The 20,963-nt window shown below is 40.5% G+C and overlaps 10 protein-coding genes across 10 annotated transcripts; 5 read left to right on the top strand and 5 right to left on the bottom strand.

The window, feature by feature from the left end:
- Positions 1-11: 11 nt before the first annotated feature.
- J056_000773 (Transcriptional protein swt1) lies at positions 12-882 on the bottom strand (the record flags this gene model as incomplete). Its single annotated transcript, XM_009270401.1, has 5 exons — positions 12-106; positions 150-246; positions 305-313; positions 364-636; positions 691-882. 5 exons carry the CDS (start codon positions 880-882, stop codon positions 12-14), a joined length of 666 nt encoding a protein of 221 aa, XP_009268676.1.
- Positions 883-984: 102 nt separating this feature from the next.
- J056_000772 (Proteasome subunit beta type-6) lies at positions 985-1,774 on the bottom strand (the record flags this gene model as incomplete). The annotated part of the gene is made up of 2 exons (XM_009270400.1): positions 985-1,575; positions 1,628-1,774. 2 exons carry the CDS (start codon positions 1,772-1,774, stop codon positions 985-987), a joined length of 738 nt encoding a protein of 245 aa, XP_009268675.1.
- Positions 1,775-1,857: 83 nt separating this feature from the next.
- On the top strand, positions 1,858-2,619 carry J056_000771 (26S proteasome non-ATPase regulatory subunit 8; the record flags this gene model as incomplete). Its single annotated transcript, XM_009270399.1, has 1 exon — positions 1,858-2,619. One exon carries the CDS (start codon positions 1,858-1,860, stop codon positions 2,617-2,619), a length of 762 nt encoding a protein of 253 aa, XP_009268674.1.
- Positions 2,620-2,930: 311 nt separating this feature from the next.
- J056_000770 (uncharacterized protein) lies at positions 2,931-3,445 on the bottom strand (the record flags this gene model as incomplete). Its single annotated transcript, XM_009270398.1, has 2 exons — positions 2,931-2,942; positions 2,987-3,445. 2 exons carry the CDS (start codon positions 3,443-3,445, stop codon positions 2,931-2,933), a joined length of 471 nt encoding a protein of 156 aa, XP_009268673.1.
- Positions 3,446-3,987: 542 nt separating this feature from the next.
- J056_000769 (Ubiquitin-conjugating enzyme E2 G1) lies at positions 3,988-5,161 on the bottom strand (the record flags this gene model as incomplete). Its single annotated transcript, XM_009270397.1, has 5 exons — positions 3,988-4,156; positions 4,206-4,379; positions 4,545-4,821; positions 4,874-4,931; positions 4,979-5,161. 5 exons carry the CDS (start codon positions 5,159-5,161, stop codon positions 3,988-3,990), a joined length of 861 nt encoding a protein of 286 aa, XP_009268672.1.
- A 32-nt stretch (positions 5,162-5,193) lies between these two features.
- J056_000768 (Exocyst complex component 1) lies at positions 5,194-8,630 on the top strand (the record flags this gene model as incomplete). The annotated part of the gene is made up of 4 exons (XM_009270396.1): positions 5,194-7,562; positions 7,608-8,004; positions 8,054-8,556; positions 8,612-8,630. 4 exons carry the CDS (start codon positions 5,194-5,196, stop codon positions 8,628-8,630), a joined length of 3,288 nt encoding a protein of 1,095 aa, XP_009268671.1.
- A 182-nt stretch (positions 8,631-8,812) lies between these two features.
- J056_000767 (uncharacterized protein) lies at positions 8,813-9,898 on the top strand (the record flags this gene model as incomplete). The annotated part of the gene is made up of 3 exons (XM_009270395.1): positions 8,813-9,254; positions 9,304-9,829; positions 9,877-9,898. 3 exons carry the CDS (start codon positions 8,813-8,815, stop codon positions 9,896-9,898), a joined length of 990 nt encoding a protein of 329 aa, XP_009268670.1.
- Positions 9,899-10,285: 387 nt separating this feature from the next.
- J056_000766 (Sorbitol dehydrogenase) lies at positions 10,286-11,449 on the top strand (the record flags this gene model as incomplete). Its single annotated transcript, XM_009270394.1, has 2 exons — positions 10,286-10,342; positions 10,388-11,449. 2 exons carry the CDS (start codon positions 10,286-10,288, stop codon positions 11,447-11,449), a joined length of 1,119 nt encoding a protein of 372 aa, XP_009268669.1.
- Positions 11,450-18,046: 6,597 nt separating this feature from the next.
- On the bottom strand, positions 18,047-20,253 carry J056_000765 (Endosomal/prevacuolar sodium/hydrogen exchanger; the record flags this gene model as incomplete). The annotated part of the gene is made up of 9 exons (XM_009270393.1): positions 18,047-18,811; positions 18,861-19,043; positions 19,090-19,220; positions 19,270-19,356; positions 19,405-19,709; positions 19,762-19,870; positions 19,920-19,962; positions 20,011-20,069; positions 20,118-20,253. The coding sequence occupies 9 exons, from the start codon at positions 20,251-20,253 to the stop codon at positions 18,047-18,049; spliced, it is 1,818 nt and encodes a 605-aa protein (XP_009268668.1).
- Positions 20,254-20,301: 48 nt separating this feature from the next.
- J056_000764 (Kinetochore protein mis18) lies at positions 20,302-20,932 on the top strand (the record flags this gene model as incomplete). Its single annotated transcript, XM_009270392.1, has 2 exons — positions 20,302-20,419; positions 20,463-20,932. 2 exons carry the CDS (start codon positions 20,302-20,304, stop codon positions 20,930-20,932), a joined length of 588 nt encoding a protein of 195 aa, XP_009268667.1.
- Between the last annotated feature and the right edge of the window lie 31 nt (positions 20,933-20,963).

Genomic DNA, 20,963 nt, shown 5'->3' with positions numbered 1-20,963 from the left:
AGCACCTAGTGTTAGCTTGAATATCTAGACGCCTGAGAAGACTTGTCACCTGCTATCTCACGTAGGTGAGAAATTTCACTTTCTGAAGTCGAGATTGTTTGAATGCCTGGGAGAGTTGTGAGAGGGTTAAAGGAGGGTAACCTACCCACCAACACTCTCGGCTTTGATAGCCAGAGATTTATCATTCGTAAAGAGCAAGACAACGATTTTAGATTGAAGATGAGCTGCACAACCGATGATTCTATCCTGTGGAGGTTGAGAGGGGACTTGTGAGAGAAGTTCGAGAGTGTGAATTTACGCTCACATCATTCTCCTATTTTTATTATTGTTATCTTTATTAGCTTTGTAATGTACCTCACCCACAGCATCAATTAGACTGCTTCTCTCAAATTTAACCAGACTATTGCTCGATTTAGCACAATCAAGACACCAACTTAGTGCTGCGCGTGATAAATGAGATATACCACGATTGCTATCTTTCTGTGCGTCGAGTTCGCGTATGACGATATCAGGTACGACGATACCGAATGGTGGACAGAGGTTTGAGCGAAGGAGAGAGTGGAGAGATTTGAGGAAATCCAGATTGGATATCAGAATGTTCGTATCGAGGATGAGTACACTTGAAGGGAAGGTGTCCTGTAGGGAATAAGAAGAATTACAAAGTGCAGAACATTAAATGGGCAAACACACGGTATGTACATCAACAGCCATTATATCATCAATTTGGTTGTCAACGACGTTTAATGAGTCTGTTTCGGTATCCATAGCATCTAATTCCATGGTATATTCAGTTTCACAAGACTCCTCATTTAAACCGTCTATAGTGAGAATAACAGGGCCATTGTTTGTAGATGCAGGATAATTGTCTGCGTATGCAGGCATATATGAGGCATGTAATGGTAGAAAGCGTGGTTGAAAAGCGTATTAAAAGAATCTTAATATAAAAACTACGTGTATTCTTACAAAAAGATAAATTGAGCCATTTTAATGAACCATAATATCACCTTCAGCTTCCATGGCTAGTTGATGAGCCGGTTTGTTTACATTTACTTGAGGTTCCCAGAATTGAGGTAATTCATTTCCAGGTACGAATAGGCGTTGTACACCATCATCAGTAATGACACACATTCTAATAGTCCCACCAGAGCTACCATCTCTAGACATGGCGAGAGCGAGAGTGTTCTTAACGAAATGAACAGTTTCATCTTTGTTCATTCCATCTTTGTAGGTTGCATCACAATAACCGTAAACGTAAGTAGAGCCACTACCACCGATTGCCCATGGTTGCTTAAACATACCACCACCGAGGGGTATATTGTAGACGCTACCGCCATTTTCCTTGTCATAACCAGCAACAATGATACCAGCAGATAACCTATCCTTATTGCCGTAACAGAGTTGATTGAATAATGCAGCAGCGGTGTGTGTATTTGGTCTTTCACCTTGTTGAACCGAGAACATGGATAAGTGATATGCAACGATATCAGCCACCGCTTGAGTATCAGCAGCTGAACCAGATCTACAGCAATAAATGCGATCATGAATGTGAGTCAGTTTATCGGTGACTCTGTTAGCCTGTAGAGAGGAGGCGTAAGGCGTGGATAACGTTTGACCAATCAAAACCCACGATATAACTGCCCATCGTAGTCCTTGAATCAGCACCGATGACAACTCCACCTTCAAATTCAACTGCCATAATCGATGTACCAAGGTTTACTTCACCCTTCTTTAATCTTTGGGCGTCTGCATGTGTCATAGCGCTGCGTAAATCCATTTTTTATATTAAATTATAATTTAGTTGATGGCTGTCTGAGTGCTGGGTATACGTAATCGTAATCTTGGACTAGCACAACCATCATGTCAAAATTATTTGAAATAAAACAGAGAATAGAAAAAGGAGAGCGTGTTGTTGAGGGCTTAAACGAAGCAAAACTTCTAATGTCACAGTCGAATCTACTTATCCCCTCAACTAGAAGTGATATGGTCGATTTACAAGTTTCTAGGGATATATTAGAAGTTGGTGCACTCCACTCAATCACCTCACAAGATTTGAAATCTTTCGAACGCTATATAAACCTATTGAACCCTTTCTGGTCACTTACAAACGACTCCACCAATCAACCAAAGATCATTGCCCTACAATTACTCATATATCTCACTCAAAATAGAATCTCTGACTTCCACACCCTCCTTGAGTCTATCCCTATCCACTTATTATCCAACTTTCACATTCAAACTCCCATTAAATTAGAAAGATGGATCATGGAAGGTTCTTACAGCAAAGTTTGGGATTCAAAGCCTGAAATTGAGTTAGCTGGCCATTGGATTTGGTTGGCCTTCTTGGAAACTATTAGAAATGAAATCGCTTCCTGTGAAGAGAAGGCTTACGATTCTTTACCAATCAATGACGCTGCTACTCTCCTCTTCTTCAACTCCCCTGCTCAACTAACTCAATTCGCTACTTCCAGAGGTTGGACCATTTCCCCTTCCACCCAACACGTCATCTTCAAAGACCTAAACAGCATAACTGGCATTGAAAAGCAAAAGTTCTCACTTCCTTCTCATAACATGATATCTCACTCCCTCAATTACGCTAAAGAACTTGAAACTATTGTTTGAATTGTTTTTCATCTATTTTTATTCAAATATTTGCTACAAAATAAGTTATACAGTTCTGTTACAAATTGCATATGTCATGAGTTTATATCGTAAGTTGAAATCAGCATCAGTTGGGTATATCAAGTTTTTCTTGAATGTTTTTCATATTGAGTTTTTGTGTAGCTTAGGTGAGCTAGAAGGACTCGACGTATGAGAATGGAGAAAGTTATTGAGTGATGTTAAGGAACTCAGTGAGCTAGTAGATGAAGATAGTGGCAATAGCTGCTTCAAGTGATGATGATGATTTGACTTTGGTTGCCTTTCAATTCTGCTCATCTGTTCATCTTTGTAAGCATTAATGTAGAATGTCTCAGTTTACTTCACTCACCTGCAGACAAACCATAATAAGCAGCAACTTATCGTGATCTGACAAATCAGGATTTATTTTCAACGTCGAGTACTTGTGAAGTGATAATCCGTGCTTATGCTTCGAATAGGTAGCCAGTGTCTTATCCGTTTCCAAGTCAACCACTCTAAGATTGTAAAAATCACTTGACTTTACTGAGCAATTTACTCCAGAAGGCAACGCAAACAAGTAGCTCAAACTGTTAAAGTAACTATCCCTATCAATGTTGACGCGACCATTTGATAAGTTAACTTCATAATCGAATCCATGCTGCTTCGAGTGTGCATACAGTCTTTCTGCTGGATCTATCAAGCTTAAAGTGTTCTTTTCGCTTAAACTCTTCAACAGCCAATGGCCACCCTTGTGTTTATCAACGAGCTCTACCTCGTCACCGTCTTTCGTTTTATGTACATGATAACTGCTTGGGAGATGTACAATCATCGTGTTGGTTGTGGGAGACATACGATCAATTTAATTTGCATGATAAATCTCCCCAAAACACGGATCTTACGTTAACCGAGCAAGCGACGCTTGCAATTGTCTGGGACAGAAGTTTCATAGTATTCTCACTGGATATTCTTATCCGCTGTAAATGCTCCGACCTCCTGTCACTCCACTAACGCACGCCACGCGACGCCCGAAGGCACACAGGTTCCAAATTAATTACTAGCTCAAAAATTGTCTCACTGACAGAGGGTTTTATATATCAACTCGCTTAGCCCTTTAAGCGCCCTCGCAATCTCTATGGCAGCTGTCACATTCGAATTTTGGGGTCTTCATTTCACTCAGCTACAGCGGCACGCATCGATTATGTGCGGCAGGGTAATTAAAATTATAATAATATTGTTCAGTGCGTGCATTTACTAATTTTGAGGGTTTAATTTGTGTCTAATATAATTCAATTGATGCCGACGGTGCGGAGACTTTAGGAATCGTTGGTGTGGTGTGATCAGTTGACCACGCCAAATCGCACAGCTCAAAGCTCATTTGAATTGTGCTAATTGTGCTTGCTTGTATTCAAATTCTGTTATTGGTTGGAGTATAGTTGGTGTATTGCCAGAATCAACAACACTTATCTTGAAGGAGTCATCGAAGAATCTCGTAGAAGTGGTTGAAGCAGTACTGAGGCTATTCTTGACCTGCTGAGCGTGTCTGAGAGGGGGATAAGACTTTTACTCCTAGACACTCCGATGTCACTCACTCCTGCGCACATTTGAGTCCAACTTTCTGTAAGCCATTTGATAGTTTATCTGTAACTGCAATGACATCAACGTGTATACTTCCATTTACAACCCCATATAAAGAAATTAAAGATGAGTTTAAGATTTGTTTGAATCCTGTGTCTGTTATTTGAGCGTTGGGGGAGAGTGGCTGTCTGGTGGTGACTGATTAGACTAATTTACAACCTTAAAATCCAAACTAACACAGAAACTAATATATATGCAGAATTCATGATGACGACAGTTTTAAACAAACTTGATTTAACGTGATTTATATTCAACTGAGATATAAATATTGATACTTGGTGTACCAAATTCACTCCCAAATATCCTCTGCTGACTTTCTTGCCAATCTACGTACTGTTTTTCTATATCCAGTTAAATCCTCTCTAACTTGTTTTGCAGCGTCTACGTTTGCAGGTGAGTCAGTACAAGGTGTATCTGAAGACAAGAGGGAAATAACTGAGATTAGAATTGATTCAACTGAGTGGACTGGCAACCACCTCTCTGAGGCATCCTCCCAACCCCATTCATCATCACCAGGTGGGTGTAGAATTGAAATACAAACTTCCCCTTTTCTATCTGGAGTGTTATAGACTTTGATTTAATGCTATTAGTATTGTTTTTACACATATATGTCTCAACCCACTCGATGGATGCCACAATTCAGACAAGAACTTCATTTTTGGAGGGAGCAATGGGTATTCCTGGGACTCTTTGAGTACACATAGACTCATAGATTTCCCCCACTAACCTCTGGGAAGTATAATTTTGCCTTCAATATTGCACCCTCATATAGAGTATCTACAGGACCTATTAGGATAATCTCCCATTCATATAAATTATTGTCATCAACCAATCCAGCGCTAAATCCTTGAACTGGATATTTTTTGAGTTGCTGTAACTGCCTTGCTAAGTGAGTGTTTGATGATTGCATCTGACTGTTCCAAGCAGACAGTCATCGTGGAAATGGAAATATCTGATCAAATTAAATCTTCTCTGTTTTCCGGTCTCAGCAAGGATAGATATTTGAGCCACTGTAAAATTATAGAGCCCGGCGATCCACCAAAGCCACGCTACCTCCTTCTAGCCTTTGATACTCACCAGAATCATCCAGTTCTCTATAAATCAAAGAGAAACTCTAATGGGACGTTCTCTATTGGAAAATTCTGGCTATTAAATGCACTTTTAAAGGTTGAATTGCTCAATTATGACACTTTTAAGCTTACTTTATCTAAGTCTTATCAGTGGAAAGCAGAAAGGGTTACTGAATTAAAACCTTTTTTAGATGCGATAGTAAATAACTACAATGCTCATTATGATAATAAGATTTCACTTCTAAATCATTACAATTCAACCACACCTCTTAGTTTAAAACCAAGTAGACCGGATGTCTCAGACAATTCTCACAGCAGACAGCACACAGAGCACACACAAAGCACAGGTAGCACACATAACACACATAACACACATAACACACAGCACAATCAACATACACAACATAGAAAACGTCAACAGCCACCTATTCACCAGCAGTCTGAGCCAAAACAATCGAAGCAGTCGCAGCAGTCACAACAATCGCACAAGCAACCTTACCAACCACTCCAGCAACCACAACAACCACAGCAAAAACCCAAACCGTCGCTTCAGCAACCAAATTCACCACCACAGCAGCCACAACAGCCACCCCAGCCACAACAGCAACCTCCACCAACTCTCTCTCAACCACAAAAACATCGATTATCCCCAATTCCTCAGCATCAGCAAGTATCACCACAGACACAAGTATCACCGCCACCAAAACCCCAACAATCTTCACCAATACCTCCCTTACAGAAACAATCTTCTCCAGCTGTTGCTTCCCCTATCGCAGCCTCCCCAACTCCTCCTTCTCCACCTGTCCCCCCTCCTCAACTCAGCCTCAATACCAGCAAACTCACCCCAAGGCAGTCTTTCGATAACTCTCCCTCCCCAATCATCCAGAAACGTTCTCATAAAAGAAAGTTCTCAAGACCTTCGGACACTTCTTTAGGCGATGCTTTTTCTTCGCTCGCAAGAAAGAACTCTCACACTTCGACCTCAGAATCGTACAACGACATACAACAAATTGATGAAGCTTTGGGCGGTGCAAACTGGAGATCTCTTAGAAGTGCTGCACATATTGACTCCTCTGCAATTAGTCAACAAGATGAACAATCCCTCACAAACGAAATCAACAACGCCGAAGCTGCGATGATCAGGTCGATTGTTTCTGACCAGGTTGATACCATCGACTACTTATTTGATTACCTCGACTCAAATCTTGCAGAGCTGGATGATATGGATGCATTGGTTAGTAAATTTAGAGCACATCTTATGCTCGTTGGTGAAGATATCAGCTACATTGAATCACAACGAGGCAAACAAACGCAAATAAACAACGAGCAAGCGCTACTCAATGAAATTGAAAAACTAGACCAATTATCTCCACCAAATGTTGACGTCGATCAGGCCGATTTGATAGTGTTGACCAAGGAGAGTCTTGAGAATGACAAGGGTATTGAGGCGCTGGAGAGAGCTGCTGCTACTCTCTACAAAGCCATTAAAGCAAATGATGACCAACCCGACGTTGACGAGAAGCGTGTCAGCGAGTATAGAACTATCACTCTGCAATTCGCCAAACGTATGCTCGACTATCTTTCGATCATGTTCAAGTTCCAAGTCGACAATCTCCTCAACGACGCAGGAAGACAAATCTCTGAAGCCAAGCCTATCATTAAATCGCATGAAAAGATGGAATCGTACCTCGGAAGGTATTGTGGTCTGGTGCTTTTTCTAAGGGAGATGGATAAAAATCGCTACAAGGAAGTATGTGATAACTATTTTAGCTCGGCGGCTGAGTTACACAATAGAGAAATGTCCAAACTTTTGAAGGTATATGAAAATCTCAACCACAAAGCCACAGATGAGGAGAGTGATGCTAACTTTTCCAATCCAATTGACGGATTCAATAGTCAGCCTGGTCGTAAGCGTCCTGAGAAGCGCTTAGATACCAAAAATAACAAAAAGGGCGATATACCTGCACACGAATCGCTAGCAAAAATACTTACGCAAATCTCTACCCAAATGAAGAATGAAGAGGTTTTTTTACAAGACTTGCTCGCTATTCTCGACACACCGCCCACATTCGCGGAATATGTCGATTTGGAAGATGCATTCAAACGTAAAGCAAGAGATTCACTCAGTGCTGTTAACTTTGGACCGCTTTCTGACCTCAAGAGTGCATTTGAAGCGATATTCTCATTCTTATCTCCGGCCCTGCAATCGTGGATAGATGGTGCACTTGTCAAAGACAATATGTAAGTTTTTTTACACTCACTTCTCTTCTAAAACCTGGGCTACAGGCAAATAGTCGGCATAATTGTACAGCTTGAGAAATCAATGAAGGATGCTTACAACAAAGATCAGCCTTACCTCCACTCACTTCTCAAAAAGCAAAAAATGCGACTGAACAATATGTTTTCCAAGTACATTTCGGAGCAGATAAGAGCGATTGAGAACACAAAACTGACGACAAAGAAGCGCATGGGTGTAGCACCGTTCATTCGGATTATACCTTCTTTTGTGGGCAGGATTGAAGCTCAGCTCTCTATAGTGGGCGACAATATGGAAATACGCCAGAACGTCAACGACGCTTATGATAAGATTATCGGCAAAGTGTTTGACTCGCTCAAGCAAATTGCCAAGGAGGAGGAAAGTGTAGATGTCAATGGCGAGGATAAAGGTGCACTCAATTTGCATGTGGGTGGGGGTTTTTTCGGAGGTGGTTCACTGACTGAAACATTTGCAGGTCATTATGATAGCAAATTCCCATCACTTCCTGCAATCGTTCAAAGCTAAGCCAATGAAACCACTCTCTTCGTTCATGGTGACAGCCGAGTCGCTCTATAGCTCACACATGGAATCGTACGTGAAGCTGCTATGGAAAAGACATCTGCACAAACAAATAGACTACTTTGAGGGTCTGGAGAAGGCACTCAAGACAACCAAAGCGTCCGAAATGATTAGTCATCCCACGTTTGGTAAAAGTGTGTACAAGAGAATAGTGCGAGACTTTACAGCCAAAGATCTAAGAAAGTCAACAGAAGCTTTGCGCAAGCGAGTTGAAAAGCACTTTGACGTTAACATCGAAGACGAAGTCGGATATAATGAGGTCTTTAAGGTCATCGAAATCGTGTGGAAAGCGCTAGAAGACTACCTTGTTGCCTGGTCTAATGACTGGAACCAGCTGATTGCCGCATGTTTTGCCGGTCTTGAAGGATTACACTATACCCAAACTGATATCCGATTGTCGTGGGTTTTTTTTTTATACTTGTTTAAAGTATTAACTGACCACTATTCATCACAGATTTAAGAATAAAAACTGAATTTGTATCATTATTGCAATTTATCTAAAATTCCGAACCGACAATGTAGGTTTTGTTAAAGATCCGATTATTCTATCTCGTGACGTCAGCGAATTTGAAAAACCGATTTGGATGGGCTTAAACGGTATTTAAGTGTGATGAATAGCTCTTGCGTTTAATCTCATCAAGTACATAGTATCACAATGTCAGTAGAAGTAGCACGTAGCGTCGATTTACCTGTATACACACCACCGGAAAAAGGCTTTAAATTAACGAGCAACGGTGGAGCAATCGAAGATGAAAATATTGGTTGGCTAAAGGAGACCTCAAAGGATGCTCCCGTTGAGTTGATCAAGGAGAGGTACATAAAGGACGGATATGTACTGGTGAAGGGGCTGCTGCCGGTCGAGGCAGTGAAGAACATGAGGAGAGCGTACTTCGACTTTGTTAAGTGCACAGGCGTGCTCAAGGAGGGTACCGATCCAGTTGATGGCATCTTTGTAGGTGGCGATCCCAAGAAGTACGGTGGACCGGGATCAGCAGCTACGGGCGAGGGCACCCTTGATCCGCAACAGATCGAGTTCTTAACTAAAGCCACTGAAGCTCATTACGCGGATTTCTACGAAGAATTTCAGAAGATACCAGGTAGGTTGACTTACGGCGCGCATTGACTTTCTAATAGACAATCTTACAGAGCTTTATAATTTTGTACGTAAGATTACGGACTGGGAGAATATTCTCCTCCTGCAGCGCCAGATGCTCAGGACAAACATAAAGGGCTCTGAGGCTACGGCAGTGCATTATGATCAGATATTTCTGCGCGGCGCTCTCCCAACTAGCTTGACCGCCTGGGTCCCGATTGGCTCATGTGCAGCTAATGGTGGGAGCTTGATCTACCTGGACAAGTCACACGAGATTGGCAGGGAAATTGAGAATGACTTTAGCGAAAGAGCTAAATCTTTCACACCACAAGAACGTCTGTCAGCTTTCAACAGCAATATGATGCGCGGAGGTATCCTCTCAGACGATGCACAGGGCTTCGGTAAGGTGTACGGAAGGAAGTGGCTTATGACCAACTTCGAGGACGGGGACGTGGTATTCCACCAGCCATTCATGATCCACGCGTCGTCTGTGAACGAAACAGAGAAGATCAGACTCAGCACTGATTTGCGTTTTGTTAATCCAGACGATGACTTTGACAGAAGATGGACCCAGAAATGGTGAGTTGTGTGTGTTTTTTAGGGTATGAAGCTAACTGTATTGCTAGGTACGTTGGTGATGGCCTTTGAAAGTCTGCAATCCTGCAGTATTTCATTTCACTCTATTCATTTCTTTACGAAAGCTGCAGCTGAAAACAGTTTTGTATTGTACTGTATAGCTTCGATGTGATAAGATTAACGTAATAAATACTGCCGAGCTAGATGATTTCGCCCAAGTAGCTGAGCTCATCCTATCTGCGATAAACCCGGAAGATGACGACAGCCAAAGATTACAGGTAATTCTTTAAAAATAGTATAAATTTCAACGTAACATAAATTGACCACGCGGCGTCCTGCAAGCAACTTTTGAAACCCTTTCAATGAATTGTCATGTCCGACATTCTCGTACTACCGGGACGAACTCCATCAAGTCGGTAAAACTGACCACTATGCCTCCCTTTCTTCAATAAACTCATCATGTCCACCCAAACAAATCTTATTGCTACACTTCACGGCGCAAAGGACTTGCGACTCGTGAGTAACGCCGGCTCTGTTCTCCAAGACACTGATGATCTTTAGGAAGTACGTCCAGCTGTGCAAGTTGGAGAGCTCGACGCCCAAGTAGACGTCAAAGCAACTGGGCTGTGTGGCTCAGATCTGCACTACTACCGTCATGGCCGCAACGGGGACTTCGTGATACGGGAGCCACTCGCTATGGGACATGAGGCTGCCGGAATCGTCACCTCTGTCGGTAAAGGCGTGTCGCACATCCAGCCAGGTGACAGGGTGGCCATTGAAGCCGGTATTTACTGCTCGAGTTGCAGCCTGTGTAAGAGTGGCAGATACAACCTCTGTCCGGGGTTGAGGTTTGCTTCATCGGCCAAAACATATCCGCACTTGGATGGAACTCTCCAGACGTGTTTCACTCATCCTGCTAGACTCTTGCACAAAATGCCTGATAATGTGTCGTTCGAGCAAGCTTCGCTGGTGGAGCCATTGAGTGTCGTCTTGCATGGAAGTAGACGTTCTGGGGTTAGAGCAGGTCACCATGTTGCCATCTTTGGCGCTGGTGCCGTAGGTTTACTGGCTGCTTCGGTCGTCAAGGCACAGGGTGCAACTAAGGTCACGGTAATAGATATTGATGAGAACAGACTTAAATTCGCATTGGAAAAGAGCTTCGCTGATAACACTGTTCTGCTCCCTCTTGGACCACGTCCTTCGTCGCCCGCGGAATCGCTTGAAATTTCAAAGAACACAGCTGATAGCATACTCGGACAGTCCAGTAGTGATGGCTACGATGTAGTGTTTGAGTGTACAGGTGTGGAAACATGTATGCAAGCTGCGATTTATGCAGCCAAAGCCGGTGGAAAAGTTGTTTACATCGGTATGGGAACCCCAAATGCCACATTGCCGGTATCGGCGGCAGCATTTAGAGAAGTCGATTTAGTTGGCGTTTTCAGGTATTCAAACACGTACGACGATGCTCTTGAAATGTTCGCTGCTAACAAGCTCGCATCGGCTGATTCGCTCGTCACTCACAAATTTAAACTCAGCGACAGCAAAAACGCCTTCGAGACACTTTCAAATGGCAAAGATGAGAATGGAAGGCCCGCTATTAAGATTATGATAGGTGATTATTAGATTATTAAATCGCGTTGTTTTAGAAAATTTGTTTTACAGTATGAATGCATGAGCTAAAAGCAAATCTTTAAAAATTAGAATACTTTTACACGCTTGAACTTGAAGGAGTAAGGGAATTGGGTGACAGGCGAAAGATTTGCGCAGAGTGTTAGTTGGTGATGGCGCAAATGAAGCTGATCTATGATTATTGGGCTAAAGATCTCCTTAGGGAAATTAGTTATTCAATGATAACCATAATCTCCAGGATATTCATTCAGTTCTCAAAATATCATTGCAAAAGCTCGATAAAGAAGTATACCAGTTGTCTTACATTTTTTCTACTTTGAGTTGAAATAATGTTCGTCATGGAAGTCTTTCAATTAGCTTTCTTCGGGGCAACTAAAAAAAGACATGTCCTGAGTATTGTGAGTGCATAATAAAACCACTATTATTGGAATAATTGGCTGGGCCCAAATTATTTCTCAAGTCAATGAGACCTTTAAATATTATAAGCATTAAGTTGAAGATAAAAATTAAAAGCATTGACGAAAGGCGTGAGGTAGATATCAAAATCCTTGCTGTTAAACGCTTCGTACGCCACCCATACCGCCGAATTCACGTCCATATTTCTTCATATTCCATTTCATCAGTGTAAATCAACGAATGTAATCCAAACATTTTTATCCAATTGTCATCACGCGCCATTTCTCACGACGACTCTAAATTTATTTCACTAATTTCACATGTTCTATCTGCTTATTCGCTTAGAAGCCAATCCGCAATCCTGCAGCCTGTCACTTGCAAGATTTGCTAAATACTTCGTTGTGCGATGGAAGTAATATGATAAGACATAACATCAATAAAAATTGAGCAAATATAGCTATATATCATAAATAGGTGCAAAAACTGTTGAAAAAATTGCGAATTATACAGATATACCTACATTTACTAAATTCTGAAAACCAGCAGGTCAATTTAATAAAAGAACGCCCAAGAGCGCTTAAGCCATAATGAGTTCAACAATATAAAGGAAGATCATGCACTGATCAGAGTCGCAACACACCTGCTCATAAAACTGCCAAATGAGTGCACTGGTAAGGCTAACTTTAGGAGAAAATGTGAAGTTACCCTGATGGTCCGCGGTCGGCGATATTCTATAATACAAATTAAGTGGAGGTGAGATGCTTGATAAGTTGAGACTTGACGAAATTGTGCTTTCCTGGGCGCAATAATGGCACGAATTGCATAAACAATCGTTGTTGAACTCGCTGGCCAAGTCGAAAGCTCTTGACGTCCTAAGATTGAGCGAAGATGCGATATCCGTGTCCGAAAAAAAAAAAAAACACGTTGACTTAATTATTGTCAACCATTTTCTACCTAAATTAGACAGAATGTCAATGATAACAACATGTATTTCTCATTATTTCGAGCCTTTGACACGATTGAACCTGAATTTAAAGTATTTGGCAGTATTTTGCGGTTCAATAAAGGCTCATAGTCCGATTTTACTAAACCATTACTTTGAAGGTATCCTTGAGGGTGAGAATGGCTATGCTACTTAAGCACCTGTAGTTGATATGCGATAAAGACACATTATGTGGTGTATTAGCTCCATTCAAACGAATAGAAATTCTTATACTGTATCAGACGAGTGCATAACTTTTCAATGGTCCACGCAAAACTCTGCACTTTTTGTGGAGCGCCCCACACTTTTCCGCACAAAATAACTTAAAAGTGGCGTGAGCTAAGAGTGACATTTGAAAAAAAAAATAACTAAACAAACAAGAATGGACCAACTGAAATTTATTAGGATTCCAATTTAGAAATGCCATGATCGCATAAATAAGAACGAGGAGATCAATTTTCTCCATTAGTATGCTACTTTGCATTAACGTGGGTAAGATATTTTTAAAGTAACAGAAAAGCGAACCGATAAATCATCTGATCGTATCTTTCGCCTTGTACACACTATGAGGATCATACTTCAACGCATATTTAAATTGCCTAATTATGAGCACTAGGATCTGTAACAAGAAGATATATCTGTACTCTTCCTGCTGAGTAATTAAAGGCTCTTGGTAAACTTGAGCTAGACTTTTTGCTTTGCTAGTACATCTTCAGAATCGCATGATGGTTTCAAGTTAGTAAGAACAACCATCATTACATGTCATTAATGTTTCTATTCAAAACAATATATGTTCTTTGAATGCTTAGCAACTCCCTGGTATATGCTCACTAACAACTTCATGCTGAGAGCGAATGAAACCTTATATACTGTTTACTTTCTTATTGTTAATTCCATGGCAACCGTAACAAATAATTGTTTATTTACGACCGTTTTATTGCGTTCAAACCACAAAACGACTTTATGTTTTTGCCTAATTTTTTACACAAAAGCTTTCGGATTGCGATTAGTGGTATGACTTTGAAAGTAGTAAAAATAAGTCTACGATCTTAATACATGTTACTCTGAATCCATACTGAACCCCACTCATAGTATAATACATGGGGGATTATCTCGTAAATTTGTTCAATAAAACTGACCTTTGGTGAAAAAGGCCCTACTGTGAATAAAGTTCCTGAAAATATATAATAAATATACACCAGCTTAGCCATGGTAGCTGAAGAGGTAGAATTGAAAATACTTTTAAACTTCGCATGAAAGAGAGTAATCTCATAATTTGAAAAGTGAATCCCGTGAAACCGTATCAGACTTTTTCAGTTTGTATCCACAAATTTAATTAAAAAGTTCTACATGTTCATTATTGACAAATATTGGTTAGCCGCACAACATTAGGTGTTGTGCAAGTCTCTCGAAAGCACTTTATGATTCAAAACATTCTTATAAGGTTAATTTTAATCCATGAAGTCGAACATCTTTTTAAAGATCACCCATGCCAATAGAGTCTCCAACGTAAATTTCTCTAAACCAATCTCAATCTCATTCAGACTTTGCAGTGTTGATATTTGTAACCACAATAAATGCTAAATCTTAAAAATTATGGATTACAACGATCATACTGTTATTTTTTTGATATTAATTCACATGAAGGAAATCACAATCGCTAAGTTTGACTACTTCTTACAAGAGAATGCAATATTGATTGCATTTTTGTAAAGATTAGAATCATGGGTGACTCATAGTCAATCAAAGACATAGCTTTTAATTCGCATTAAAACCAGATGTAAACTTGAAATGAATATACAAAATTTGTCGAACACGGAAGAATACCAACTTATCGCAATGAATCAAAACTATTAATTGTCATAAGTTGTTCTCGGTATACTTGAAAATACTTTTACCATATTAGATTCAAGGCTGTTGACTTGGCTCTTAAATGTTTCAGTGATCTTGAAAACTATAACGTCTAAGCCTTTGTTATTAAATTATCTTTTCATGGTTAAGCTAGAGTGAATATTCATGATAAATACAGTTTCATCCGTTTTAAAAAGATGTAGGAGTAACAAAAGACGTCTAACTTAACGGACAAAAGCCTGCCTTAACAATAATTGAATTTATAAGGGTTAAAGTCAAATGTCTTTTTAATGGCCTGTATTCTTTTAAGTATACCTTAAGTAATATTCGTTGTTTATATTTTTTCAGGTTTTGGACAACAATACTAGATGTTGAACTATAAAATTGTCTTCTGCTTAATTTTTATCTTTTTCTACTCTTGTGCTATTGACAGCCTGCAGCTTTTAACAGATTTTATATTACAGGTATGTCCTGCATTACGTTGTGACGCAGGAGTCGTTTCGATTTGTTTTCGTTACTTATCGAAGTTTTCAAACTAATTTCACTTTATCTGTTGAGAATGCACTGTCAAGCCTAGGATTTTAACTTGATAAATAGCTTTCACAGCAAAAACTGTAAGCTAATATTGCAATATTACAACTGTGGGAAAGCAGCTTGGCCTTCGTAGTCTACAATATGGATATTTTCTGAGAACACTAGCCGATAAGGGTTCAATTATAAAATAAGTCAACTAATAAAGCAGTCACAGATTCATGTATGGTAATTTAAGATGGTAAGAAGTATGTGGAATAAAGAAAGGGTCCATCAACTAACATATCTGCTTTAATTGCCTGAGAATTGGCTTTTACAGCCATAAAATACAATATGTAGTACAAGGTATCGTGGCTCTTCAGTACTCACAGATTACAAATCCTTAATTTCTTAAGTTTCAGTTTGTTTGGTTGGGGAATGGCCTGTACACCTAAAAGAGATAAAATTAATACAAATTTTGAAATCAACATATATTTGACAAAATGAGTAATGTAGATGCCTCTTCAGGTGTCTTTTAAAGACGTTCGTACAATCCCGTTAATTATTATTTCCGTTTGCTCACGATTTTTGTTGCGATAACGTAAGCATTTACATACCATTCGTTGGAAATAACCATATCTCCCTTCATTTCGTTTTTAGGAGATGGAAGCCTGACATATATAGGCTATACGTTAGTGAATCAAGCATATGGCTTTCTTTATTTTTTGACTCATACGTCGTAGAATCAACACAGAGTTAGAATACGACGTTTACCCATGGGTTTCACAGTTTTAGGACGGGCAGATTAAATTAATTGATAAGACAAAGCGTTAATTGTAATTAAAGGCAATGACTTATTAGCTTAATTTTGTCTAGGTCTCGTTCCCTGCGTAGTCATTTTGATCTTCGAAATTTGAACAAGTCATTTTTTTGCAGCCTGAACTAGTTCCCCTGCAACTTGAAATCCTAGCGTCTCTTCCAAATGACACACCAGAAGTATTTCCTGGTATTACAGAAACGAATGATGTTGTCAGCTCGTTGAGGTGCGATGGCTGCTAAGGCGTGTTACCAGCAAGTACAGGAATTGAGGCCGGTGGGGGTTAAGTGCGACTTGGCATCCAAAAACATACATTCCTATAATCATGACATATAAAATTCCATATTGTCTTAACCACCTTTCTATTCACCCTATTTTATGAAAATTTGAAATGCACTGATCAGAAGCTAAACGCCCGATTTCAAAGTTGGAGTGACATCTACTCCTTCTTTTCTGAAATTACGTAGTGGTAATAAGTTATTCCTGACAACAAAATTGATTTTTGTCGAAATCGCTAAAGTCAGTGCGTCTGACTTTGTAACACGCGTTTTGAAAGGTATGTACTTGTGCAACTTGGGTGATTGTGGTCTATGTTTCGCTTTAAAAAGCAAAATGTATCATTAGAGCACACGAGCTTCTGTGAATTTTGCCAGTTGAAGGAATTGGTATGCTTCGGTAGTCTTACGATAGCATGTTCAGTCTGTCCATGATAGCACCAAAACAAGTGATAACATGAGCGATATCGGTATCATTCGGTAGCTAGTGAAATCGAAAAGAAAATTAAGGTAAGTTTTTCATGAATAGCGTAGTGATAACTTTGTACTCTTTTAGTCAGATGTGACTTGCTGCTGGAAAGCTAATGTGGTAGCTTAAAAGGCTCTACCATAATAAGCCGCGAATAACAAGGGTCCAAAGCAGCATTGATAACCTCTCTACGATGATTATCCATATTTCTAAAGTCACCCGATCGAGCCAAAGCCCCAAATTTAGTACTGAGATACCTTCAACTTTTATTGCATTAAGTGGTTTCAATATTGTTGCGATGATCCTGCATGTTTAAAAACTTTTTCATGCAGCCAGCTTAATTCCTGGGGACGCTAATAGTCGGAAAACGTAAATCGCGTTTGTACAGCCGAATAAATGAGATCTTGGGTGCTTGTAATCTGTATTAGCTGATAAATTTTGTTAAAATCAATGAAGCGAGTGAAATCCTTTATATTTAACCTAAAGCGTGCTCCTGAACGACGTTGTATTCTAACTTCCGAAGAGTCTACAGGGCGCGAACAAATGCTCAGGGACATATATCTGGCAACATCTTGCACAGCTCATGTAGGGCTATATATGAAGCTTTTTTATTTGGACATTATAAAAACTCGTAAATCAGTCATCTGAGATGAGATATAGTGGTGGTCGAGAATCCAACTCAGGGGCTATTGAGAGTAAGGCTGAGACGAGGTGATGTTCGAAAGAACAGGAATTTCACGAAATACTGACTTTGCTAAATTATCCAATTTGTCCGTATATTGTATCTCTGCATTCGTCTTCTCACTTAATCTTGAGTATACGCAATTCAATTAAACAGCTCATACTACTGCAAGCGTTTGATAGTCCTAAAAGAACCATTTTCATCACCCTGTCATCCCAAAACAAATCTTGACATCATTAGAGATGCGGAGAAGTTTCCCAGATTGACTTTTTTTTGGGGTGTATTGAAGAGAATGGATGTCATGATATATGTAAAAATTCAATAAGCTATTAAAATGCGTATTAATCTCTTTCACATATCCATTTCTCCAGCTAATATGTGACTAAGCAAAGGCAACAACGAAATCCAAGGATGGTACAATATATCAGAATATACTTTTCAGGGCTCTCACAACATCCTCTAACCCGTAATTTCTCGTCGCACATAGTGATGTAAGTTGAATGAAGAAGAGAATCACTTGTGGTGACCTTTACAACGTATACAATTCGATAAGCGCACTGATGCATATTCAAGAATACAAACAGGCAAATAACCAACTAATTCAGCACATTATAAGCCGCCTTCATTGAGACTTAAATTAGAGTTGTTAGACGGACTGGATTCTGCTTCCTGCAGATTACGTCTGGAGTTAGTTTTGCGTGCATTGTGACGCCGACTGGCAACGCTATTGCTAAAAAGTGGCAGTAGGTATCTTTCGTCCAGGTCAGTGAACCACTTTCCGTCTTTGAAAACAAATCTGCTGTTATCCATATCACCCTCATGGTCATGATTGTTTGGAATTTTCGAGGTGTTTGCTACGGGCAACACTTCATTGTCATCATCCTCGAGATCGAGCACTGGTTGTTTGCTTGAACTGCCAGCATTCAAACTCTTAGATCGCCTATCTGTAGATTCTCCACGTTTCGAAGGCGAATTTGACTTTTGAAGGGATGCTGAGGAAGTTGCCTGTTTGAGATTTACATCCTGCTGCTTCGGAATCACTAAGTTGATTCCCTCTTCTATATCATTGTCTTGGTATTGCGGAGACAATGCTTCTGTTTGGTGATTAAAGTATTGATAGTTGCTCAATCCTCCCCTGACTCCTGAAGGCGTTGGATAGTCGTCCTCTTCATCGCTTGACGCCTCATCATCTTCAACACCCATCTTGATGCCCATCACCTCCAGCATTCTAGATGTCGTGCCACCGAAGACGACGACAGTCAATACGACGACGATCAGAACTGTTGTGCGCAGCGCTGCTGCGTTCTTGCCTGTGATGCCAGCTGCCAAGGCTACGCCAACTGCACCTCTCAAGCCAGCCCAGAAGAGCATCATCTGGGTGATAAACGTCAGCGCTAAAGTTGCAAGAAAACGATTCTCTCACTTGATGGCTATGTGGCAGCTCGGGAGCTCTTTGTCCTTTTGACCTGTATACCATATTGATGGCTTTGGAGAGTGGAAATACTGTCATATATCTACCAATGACGACAGCCAGACTAGCAACAACGATGAATATAGGCTTGAATTCCGTAGCATCTTGCGTGAAAAGAGTGATACCGAGGTAGATCTAGAAAGATTGAGTTGAAATTGTCTCAAGTAACCGTTAAACCCACAAAAATGAAGTTTTCGGAGAGTTGCGCAAGGACATGAAACATGGATTTGGTAGTTCGTTGTGTCTTCGTACTCATATTGTGGTAAGCATAGTGCTTCAGAGTGATACCGCAGAAAATGAGAGACACGATACCTGGAGTGAAATGAGAATGGGATTATAAAGCTGTGAAAGGCTGACAAACCACTCATGCCAATACCGTTCGAAAAAAAGTAGGAAGTGTAGGCGATAAGTGACACCAAACAGCTTTCAATACCGGGGAAGGAGCCGACTTTGGAGTGTTTTAAACCCAGACTACAAGCCAAGGCAAAGGTCACACCGAGAGCCATAGAACCACTGAACGAAAGGAAGAAAATACCAGCGCCTCTGAAGAAGGAAGACATTTTCAAGTCAGCGCCATGGAATTGGCTTAGAGTTTCATAAAGGACGATAGAGACGGCATCGTTGAGGATACTTTCACCGAATATAACAGAGTAGAGCTTTGGATCTACCTTGAAAGTGTTAAAAATTGCCAAAATGGTGACTGGATCGGTAGCTGAGAGCGTTGAGCCGAGAATGAGACACTCCACCAAACTAATCTGGAGACTGGAAATGTGTAAAAAAGAGAAGACGTAGACGACGAAACTATTGGGATAAATGAGCGTGGCTCAAGACTTGATAGATTGAAGCAACCTACCCGATAACGACAGCCGAAATGAAAGTGCCAGCCAATGCGAAAGTGAGGATTGGTATAATGTTTCTGAAGAAATGCGCTTCACGTAGTCTATAGCCGGAATCGAGTATAACTGTGCGAGAAGCGTGTTAGGGTCGGAGGAGTGTCGTAGTGAAACGAACTTGGAGGTAAAAGAAGGTTAAAGAAGAGAGACGGCGAGAAGGTCTTTCATTGTGTGAGTAAGCGTATGCTTGAAGAAGTGGATGAACTGACCACCATTTCGCGAATGATATGACCAGGACTAAGCCTGATAATCAGACCGACGACCATACCTGGAAACTTTTAGAGACCGTATACCACCTCAAAGCACCTATAATCACCTGCAAACACCGCTATCACAGTCTCGTGTACGGACCTAATTTTCTTCTGCTGGAGGAAGTACGACAAGCAGAGAGAGCAGATGATGAGCAGAGTCAATATACTCAGCGCGAGCGAAGCCATCTGCTCAATTTTCATAGGCGTCTCGCCCTTATCTTGAACCATCATCATAGAACGGGTGCAACGATGGCCGAGAGCGAAGGCAGGACAAAATTATTCCAATGTATACACTGCGCATTGGTTCTCGGTGATGGCGTTGCACCATTTGGCCAGCCTATTGCTTTTAGCTGTGTTACTCTGAGTTGTACGTCGCGTAGCTCTACGAAACGAAATATTGATATCATTAGCTGTGACCGATAATCTGGAGATCACCGCAGATAGATTTCAGAGTAAGAAATCTGAAGATTACGGCGCAGTGTATGTTTGGCTAAGATGTAATCGCTGCAAGTCATTAGCGGGGAGGATGTACAAAGACGTGCCGTACGAATTGGAGCACATTAGAAATACATTCACACTTGACTTGAGCTCTGGCAACGTCTCTGTTTACCCAAATAGCCAGAGTGATTCGGAGCCGTATGTAGAAGATAAAACAGTTTCAGAGATGGCAAAGCTGAAAGGGCTAATACTGATGCACAACGAGAAGATACGTGGACTACAGAAGAAAGTAACAGAGCTCAAAGGACATAACAGTACGCTTGAAGATCAAAATGAGGCATTCAAGAAGCACATGAACAAGATGACGTCATTACTCGAACAAGACGACGCACGACTACGGTCACTTGAAAAGTCAATTAAAAAGATGCAACAAAACTTATGAAATCGAAGAACTGCTTGACTTAAACAACAAA

This window comes from Wallemia ichthyophaga, assembly GCF_000400465.1.
Source record: "Wallemia ichthyophaga EXF-994 unplaced genomic scaffold scaffold11, whole genome shotgun sequence".
Classification (NCBI taxonomy): domain Eukaryota; kingdom Fungi; phylum Basidiomycota; class Wallemiomycetes; order Wallemiales; family Wallemiaceae; genus Wallemia; species Wallemia ichthyophaga.
This window is presented reverse-complemented; position numbering and strand designations above follow the sequence as displayed.